At 35.1% G+C, this 9,214-nt stretch overlaps 1 protein-coding gene across 3 annotated transcripts; it reads left to right on the forward strand.

The window, feature by feature from the left end:
* On the forward strand, positions 1 to 9,214 carry LOC147506335 (6-phosphofructo-2-kinase/fructose-2,6-bisphosphatase-like). Of its 3 annotated transcripts, XM_086558536.1 has the most exons (16): positions 1 to 625; positions 718 to 781; positions 877 to 1,012; positions 1,629 to 1,682; positions 1,771 to 1,848; positions 2,638 to 2,729; positions 2,815 to 2,872; positions 2,974 to 3,048; positions 4,596 to 4,643; positions 5,170 to 5,267; positions 6,088 to 6,163; positions 6,327 to 6,389; positions 6,508 to 6,599; positions 8,139 to 8,207; positions 8,304 to 8,433; positions 8,955 to 9,214. In XM_086558536.1, the coding sequence occupies exons 3-16, from the start codon at positions 926 to 928 to the stop codon at positions 9,030 to 9,032; spliced, it is 1,098 nt and encodes a 365-aa protein (XP_086414662.1). In that variant the 5' UTR covers positions 1 to 625; positions 718 to 781; positions 877 to 925; the 3' UTR covers positions 9,033 to 9,214. The 3 variants fall into 3 exon arrangements, with proteins under 3 accessions (XP_086414662.1, XP_086414663.1, XP_086414661.1); XM_086558537.1 differs by lacking the exons at positions 1 to 625; positions 718 to 781 and having other exon boundaries at positions 1,626 to 1,682; XM_086558535.1 differs by lacking the exons at positions 1 to 625; positions 718 to 781 and having other exon boundaries at positions 938 to 1,012.

Raw genomic sequence — 9,214 nt, forward strand, 5'->3', positions numbered from 1 at the left:
GTTGATATTTTTAACTAAGTTGATTCCAAAAATAACTTGTTTTCTTGATGCAAGACTTGGTTTGATGATCTTATACATTTTCATCTCTCACCCGTCTTTTCCTTTTGAAATTAATAGCATATGGAAGATGGTGTGCCATGGCCAGATCCGAAAATCGATAGAGTTACTGAGTTATTCGTTTCATGGATGGCGCCGGTGAAGTTACTACTTACCGAAGATTAGATCTGTGCAATCGCCGGTGGTGGAGAATTGTTGGTGGAGTTTGGAACTGTGGCTGTTATTTGGATCTGAAGAGATGACCGAGTCAACTCATTATGTAAATAGAAACTTGTTTAAAAGGTTAACAGTTAAGATTTTATGTCATTTACCAGGTCAGGACCGTCCTACCCCTTTAATGGGGGCAGGACGCTAGCAATCCTCATCCACAATCCACACAACACAAGTTTACAAACAAATAAAAATACACAACTGAAAAGTAAAACACAATCAAATAAAAAATGGGAACCGGCTCTTCGACACAAAATGTGGACTCACAAAAATGGAAAACTATAGACGTAAAGGCGAACTCATTCCTCATGTTTACGGCTCTGTTCCTCTCGTTGGTTCCTGGGATTCTTGTAAAGCTGTATATTTCCTTTACACTCCCATTTTATTTTTATTTTTTTAACATTTTTTAACTATTTGTTTTTTTTAATGTATTTATATTATTTTTTACAGCTGTCTATGGAACGGGAAACGACTTCAATGTGGGAATTAAGCTTTGTTGTTCCACCTAATCATGGTAAAAAAAAAAAAAAAACTATACGAAGAATTATTTTATATTTATTAAGCTTTGTTTGTTTGATTGTTTTTTTTTTGTATATTTTGTGTTATTAGAAACATTGGATTTCAAGTTCTTATTGAAGCCAAAGTATAGTAATACACCATGCATTGTCGAGGAAGGAATGAATCAATGAATCGAGTTCTCACTGGAGGAACTTTACAAGGAGATGCAAGAATGGCTATATTTAAAGTAAGTAGTGATAAATAGGTCAGAAGTTGTAGATCTCTATCCTAAATCCTAAGGGTCTTCCTGCAAAGTCTTCTATGAGAAAGTTTGATCTAATGGAGTAGTTGTCATTTAACAGTGGAAAGTTGTTTCTGAGAAAACATTGCAGAAGTATGAAGAAATATATTTTGAAAGGATAAATTAGTGGGTCACCTTCCTTCTACTTGGAATATTTCCATAAGGTTACCGACTGAGCTTGTATATTATTTTGTTTTTAGATCCTCAGTTTGATTCTACACTACAACTGCATTTAAGCTCAATTTTTCAAAGTTACATTGACACAGATTGGTGTGTCCGTATACAAAGTGTCTGACATGGCAAAATATCAAAAAATGAGGTTTATCACATATGATGTGGTCAACACGGATTATTTTTAAAATATTGCGTGTCCATGTAGCATAGCAATTTTTTGCATTTGCTGTAATTCTAATTCAAGGAATAAATGAATAGCCGCACTTGTCTGTAGGGGATTTTTTTTTTACGAGTGGTATCTGTTAATTGTTGGTATACTTCTGTAGTTTATTAAACATTTTCTACTTAGGACATGTTCTCTAGTTCTCACTGTACTAATGGTCAGTAGGTAGCAGCCCTGGCAATGGATGATATGACAGCCTGGATGGAAGAAGGTGGCCAGGTTAGGTGCTGCTATTTTTCGTTTGTGTTTCTTTATTGTTCCTTGTATATGTTTTTAAAGTTTCAAAAGCCATTCCTTTGTGCTGTAGGTTGGAATATTTGATGCCACAAACAGTACAAGGATTCGTAGGAATATGCTCATGAAAATGGCCGAGGGAAAATGCAAGGTAGTGATGTTCATGAGTGGAGGGGTCCACTTACTTATTGTTGATAGTATAATATATTCATGATTCTCTTATCACTTTACCGTCCCTAATAGAAGATGGAGAGAAGTTGAATTATTAATTGTTTTTTCTAAAAATTACAACCTGTATTCTCTTTGAACAGTAACCATAGATTTTAACCGGGAAAAAAATAAAATAGAATAATCATGGATTTTAACGATGTTGCTTTGGTAACAATATAGAGAAAACAAATGGATCTTCATGCATGCATAGATACATACATACATACTTACATACACAGACAAATTTCATACATATGTACTTGATGATGTATATATGCTTGTAGTGAGTGTGTGGACATGAAGGGGTGTCACAAAAATCTATCAGCATAAATTTGCTTACTCAGGCCCTCACTCGACTAACTTTTTCCCAATCCCGGAATCCCCCACCGCACACCCACCCACCCACACATCGTTAATTCTGATGTATATAGATTTTGGACTTGATTTCATCAAACTCAACATGCATTTTCCTTTCCATGGAAACTGTTGTTGGTCTACATTGCAGTACACCAAAGTTTTCGGATGGATTCTTTACGTGTGAAACTTCCTATTGGAGGAATGTTGCTTTTCAATTTATATTTAATGGTCCATATAGAGGAGTAGTTAGGCACAAGTGTGCATCCAGATGTGTTACATTAGACGATATGAAATCTGGTTGAAGCGTAGAGAATATCAGTTTATACACTTAATGTTTCAATCGCCATTGATAAATGTTGTCTTATCTCTACAGATCATATTTTTGGAAACATTATGCAATGATGAGCGCATTATAGAAAGAAATATACGTCTTAAAATCCAACAAAGTCCTGATTATGCAGAAGTGTGAGTGCGGAAGATTTCTAACCTCCCATAGTTTTTACTCCTGATATTACTTTACAGTTGATAACAGCACTCATGCTGTTTGCAGGGAAGATTTTGAAGCTGGGTTGCAAGACTTTAAGACTCGGCTTGCCAATTATGAAAAGGTCCATTTGTTAAATTCTCATAGTCAGCCTTGTGATAGAACTGTAATTCAAAGTTATATCTTAGTTTGGAGTGCACTAGAACCATACGTGTTCCTTAACAGGTTTATGAGCCTGTGGAAGAAGGATCTTATATCAAAATGATTGACATGGCTAGTGGGCAAGGTGGGCAGATACAAGTAAGTGTGGTTACTTGTTCATTTTATTTTATTCATTTCATAACAGAATAGATAGGTGGATTCTCTTTGTTTTATCTAGCCCTTAAAGTTTCCATATGTAAAATGGTTGGAAAGTGCTCAAATTTAATTGATCTTACCCAAGATTTTTCAGATGAAGGTATTTATTGACTTATTGTCACATTCTAATTCATTAATCATGTTTAGTCCTGTTAAAATGTCATTCTTGAGTCTTGACATATAAGCTGTAACATAATATCTATACAGCTTTGACTTTAAATTAGAGTAAGCAAATTCCTTGAATTTAAGCTGAAGATCATAACGGAACTTATACTAGTAAGTGCAAGTTCACTGGTAGGAAGTTGAGGCTTCCTTGATCAGGAATTTCTGTTGACAAAGGAGTCAATTACTTGAATCCACCTAGTGACTCGTGTCTTCTGTAGGAGCTAGATATGCACTTACAGTCTCTTAAATTCTTTTAGTCAGACCTTGAATTGTTGGGAGATATCTCACGTGAGAACCTTAATATTTGGCTTAGCCGTGTTAGAGTGATTGGAAACAGTCTCTTTTGTTTTCTGACTTGAATTCCAAATCTCTTAACATCTCCATTTAATTGATTTAAAATTAGAAGTGTGCATTAGTTTTTAGTGGAAGCATTTGAGAGACTGCTTTTGCTCAAATTTTTTAGGACAACAATCTACCCATTTTAAGATAAAGTATTTGAGGTGGTCCAATTTGGTATAAGCAATGCACTATAAGGGAACACCCAGCATATCGCGCGTGATACAACAATGTTTCCTATTAGATAGAAACACCTTCACCTTTAAGTCTGGTAGGTTCTTGATAGCTTAGCAAGGAGAAACAATGAAATTAAGAATTTGATATAACTAGGTATAAAGAGAGAGTAAGGGTTTCTGTTTCGTTAACTTCCACTGGTCATTGGGAACACAAATCTTCATGATGCGGTGCATGCCAGCATCCCCATGTCTAGCATGTGATGATGTCTTGGCCATTATGGCATCTCCTCATTTTTTTTCCTTTTGTTTTTAATTTTAAATTAGAAAGTCATGATAGGACCTGGATTCAATATACAAATAAGGGGCCACAGACCACAATCTAGTTAGAGACTCGGTGTTATGTTTTTAGGACTTGAGAAGAATTAAAAATTCAGTTTTCTAGCGGTTTATTCCTATTCTCACTTGATTAAATTAGGACTTTCTACTTTTCCCCTTCAATTATTGGTGTTCATCTGTACTTTCTACTACCATGTGTAAAATTTTTATCACTCCATATTTTAATAGATTTGCTATATCCGCATAAGATTTTGGTTGTTGCATGTTTTGTCCTTGTAATTCTGGACCACCAATTTTTTGAGTTGCCTTGCTGATGATTTGAATTACTCAAAGTACATATTTACTTAGACTTGCGCATGTCTCTTCTTGTTTGAAAAATATTTTTGCAAGTGTTTGCAACTCCTCATTAAGCGTTACAGAGACTCTAATTGATCATCTACTTCTCTCGTTCATGACAAATCTTATCTTTTGATTCAGGTCAACAATATCAGTGGTTATCTTCCAGGAAGAATTGTCTTTTTCTTGGTAAACTAACTCAACTATTCTATTATTTTAGGAAGATTTTGAAGTCTCCCTCATATCTATCAAATATATGTACACATACATGCATATTTGAGACCTATCTTGGAGCAGTGTCATTCTTTCACCCTCCAATTACATCTTGCCTTGTGGTTTATGCTATTCTCTCTCTCTCTCTCTCTCTCTCTCTCACACACACACACACACATTATTATTTCTCGAATTTTTATGTTACTGATAGAAAAACAAATTACGTTGGGGGAGGCGACAAGTGCGCTGCTAGTCCTGTCTGAATAGCAAAACCTATCATTCTAAATGCGTATTCGTGGGATTGTTGACCATTATTTTATTTATTTTTAAAATTTAACCATCACTGAATTTTCTACACACTTCTGATGTGCATTCAAAATTTAACTACTAAAAGGCTGCATTATTTCTCCATTGTAATATTTGTTGGTTAACAACCTAGGTATATCTTTTCTTGAATGTTTCTTACCCATTCTGATGGAATATTGTTTTCTTATATATGCAGGTGAATACACATCTCACGCCACGCCCAATATTGCTTACTAGGCATGGAGAGAGTCGAGATAATGTTAGAGGCAGAATTGGGGGAGACACGGTTATAAGGTTTACCTACAAAAACATTTTCATTTGTCAATGTTATAATGATTTATCTCTTCGAAAGCAGTAAAGTTTTCATACATTACTATGTTATCTGTCCTGGATATTTATTTTGATATACTTTTCAGATCCAGAGTATTTATATCCATACACAGAAAACCTTGATAGGTAAATATTAGAACCTCTGAGATCACAGTTGGTTTGGAATTCTCTAGAGTAAAAATGTCATAAGTTTTAATAGGTCGATCTGACATCTTCATTGGAAGTTAGCTGAGTAAGAGGTAATCCCAAATAATAGACATGAAGTTACCTCATTGGGCAACCAAGGGTATGAGCAAGCATGAAGTTACTTTGATTGACTCATTGGCTCTTCTGAAGTTCTGAACGGCTTTACTAAAATCATGACTTAAGAATTGATATTGAAAATGAAGAGGATCTTCTTTCCTTGGAGGCTGAGAAACTTCTGAGGAACCCATATCATGGTTCACCTAAATAGAGAAATGGGATAATCAGATGCAACACATGGAACTTATAAATTATGACTGTGTTTGACATAGTGATATGTTTACAGACGTTGATTTCTCTGCTGCAAATAATCATTGCAAATGGAAGAGTCAAATATTACAATCCCTATTTAGGGTATACTGTTGTCTCGTAGAATCTTCCACCCTTGGACTTTTCAATGGTATCTTAGTTGTTATGATATTACTTTTTTGCTTTGTTTCTTGATGTAATGATGTCCTATTTTTTTTGTCTTGGTGTTGTTAAAGACTTGATATCTACAATTAATCTCAAATTCATGTAATATTTTAATCTGTTTGAACAGTGATTCTGGCGAGGTTTACGCAAAGAAACTTGCAAATTTTGTTGAAAAGCGACTGAAATCTGAACGGACAGCTTCTGTAAGCTTCCAAATTATTTTACTGTCTTTTTTTCTGCCATATCATACTTGATTTATCAACCTCTCAAAAGCGTGTGTGGGTGGGTGTGTTGAAACTTCACTCTAAGCTGGGTCTTGTAGTGATGCTAATCTGGTTTACCATCTCTGTTCTCATTCTGGTGTAGATATGGACCAGTACACTGCAGAAAATGATTTTGACTGCAAGTCCTATTGTAGGATTTCCGAAGGTTAGTTATTATTTGAAGTGGTTCTTTTGTCAGCCTTTATATTACATGCTGAACAAGGTTTTGCACCTGGGAGCAAGCCACTTCAGGAGATTTAATGCAATTCTTTTTTTTTCTGAAGATACAATGGCGAGCACTTGATGAGATAAATGCCGGCATATGTGCCGGAATGACATATGAAGAAATAAAGAAAAATATGCCCGAGGAATATGAGTATTTTACTGAACTTATTCTTCATTTTAGCCTTTAGGACAGTTATAATTGTTGAGATGTTTAGTCCCACATGGGATATGTTAAACCACCATTAAAGTATATAAATTATGGGGCTCTCCACTTATCACCAATTGGTTTTAAGTTGGATGCCCATCTTCAATAATAATAGTGTACAGTTCAAAACAATAATTTCCCAATTTGTTATCCGTTTTCATTTGTGTCATACCTTTTTCTGTGTGGACTTCACATGCCAATAACTAGCTTGACACAGTCACAGATTATATAGGTATCCAACATGTGGAAGTCTAATGTCTGCCCCCTTTCTGCATATCTTTGATTACCATATTGTTTCGCTTAATTTCTGTTCATGAAAGATTCATGAAATGAAGCAAGACCAGTGCCGTGGCAGATGAAGTACAGATGGCAGAATTGCATGAAGAGACTAAATTTCTTTTACCTCTCTCACATATGGAGGGAAGGGAATACCGTGGCGGATGCCATAGCCAAAAAAGCCTCAAACCTAGAGAAAGATCAGTTAATTGTTTGTAATGAGAAACCCCCATGGATTCATAAATGGGAGGTGCCTTACCAAACCAAGTAGATTAGGGGGAGTGATGTCCTGTTAATGTACTTGTATAATCCTTTTCTTTAATAGAATTCTTAACTTACTTAGCAAAAAAAAAAAAAAGCAAGACCAGTGAGGCTTTTATGTTCTCTCTTTTAGATGTGATATTATTAGTAATAGACTGATAGGCTTGATAGCTGTACTTGCATATAACATGGCAGTGAATTACTCGTCTTAATTCTGTCTACTAGACTTCTATTTAGTACAGAACCTTGAGATACCAGTTACGATCATAGCTGATGTTTAAGACGGATAGTGCCTCACTGCATACTTGCGTGAAAGTAGCGAAGTGTGAATTGCTTTGCGGGCTTATCAGTTATCGTACCCAAGGTTATTTGCTTATATTTTTTCCCCAACATTTTTTTGTCAACAGAAAAGATACTGGCTTATTGTACCACCATAGCTAAGATATAAAACCGATAGTGGCTCAGAAAATGTTGATATATGTTGTGTCCACCTTTGGTGAAATTAGCAATATAATTGGCGTGATATGAGTGCTAAGGATGGTACAGGCTTAAAACGAAAGCATGGTATCAGCTTATTAGATGGAGATTCTCATTGATCTTTATGTTTCTTAGGTGACTTTGGGAAGTAAGAAATGCAACTTAGAAATCTAGTGGTGCTGTACTTAGTAGTGTATTGTAGCTTCTACAACTTTCAAGAAAAACCTGAACTACCAATAACATCTCAATTCTCATGGTCTAGGACTTGTTAGCAAAAATGAAATAATAGTAGTAATAATAAAAATGCATCAGTATTATTACATAATTTAATTTATGTTTATTCTGGGTTATATATATATTTTCGTTTTCATTTGATTATTGGTTGTAGGCTATGTCTTATAAAATCAGTTCTCCTTTTTGTGCTTTATGGCGGATTCATTCAGGATAACCATGTTTTGTTTCTAAGTGCAGGTCGTGTAAGAAGGATAAGCTGCGTTACCGATATCCTCGTGGGGAGTCGTATCTTGATGTTATTCAAAGGTTTGTATTTGTAGGAGTTCAGTTTTAGTGAAAGCCTCTGTGGGTTTCAGGATCTTCTTTAGCACGTTCAATATACATCTTATCATACTCATGCAGGTTAGAGCCTGTAATCATCGAACATGAGCGACAACGTGCACCTGTTGTAGTGATTTCTCACCAAGCAGTATTGAGAGCCCTATATGCATATTTTGCCGACAGGCCCTTGAAAGAAATTCCACATATTGAGGTATGCGTGACCAGCTAAGAAATCCTTCTCATATTAGCATTAATTATATCCTCTATTTATTGAAACTGGAAAAGCGAGATTTTCTATTGGACTATTGGAAGGAAAAATAAAAGCTATCTGTTCCAGTTTTTTATATATGTGGAATTTTTTTTATCTAAAAAGAAAAGAGAAGATGTATGTCGTATTTTAATCATTTGGTCTGATTTTACCACCTTGAATATTTCCCTTAAGATTTTGAAGGTCTGACCCACTTTTTAAGGGACAAGAAAATCCAGATGTCGGGTCATACTCATTGCCTGTGGTTTCCAGTTGGTGATGAACTAGTTTCATAACTAATTTTGTCGTTATACAAAGTTCAAGTGGAGCCGTTCCTTACTAGTTCACACTTCACAGGAAATCTGCCGCGGGGACTTTATTTTTCAGATTTAGGCGTTTGGTTCCTTGTAGAATTATCAATAAAAAGAAAAAACCAAATGACACTTCCTTTCTATTTTAACCAAATATGATTTCTTTCCTTTCAGGTACCACTTCATACAATAATCGAGATACAGATGGGGGTCACAGGTGTCCAAGAGAAAGGATACAAACTCATGGACTGATATTTATCGCTGAACATCCTTTGTAACTATATAATGATATCGGAAGAGGAAATACAATAAAATTTCTCCATTCATTTATGTCTTCATTCATTGACAGATGTAAGATATCAGCTCATCATTACATTTACTCGATCACCTATGAAAACAAAAATTGAAGAAGAAAATTTTGAGATCTGAGCAAA

Source organism: Coptis chinensis, chromosome 4, assembly GCF_015680905.1.
Source record: "Coptis chinensis isolate HL-2020 chromosome 4, ASM1568090v1, whole genome shotgun sequence".
Taxonomy (NCBI): Eukaryota; Viridiplantae; Streptophyta; class Magnoliopsida; order Ranunculales; family Ranunculaceae; genus Coptis; species Coptis chinensis.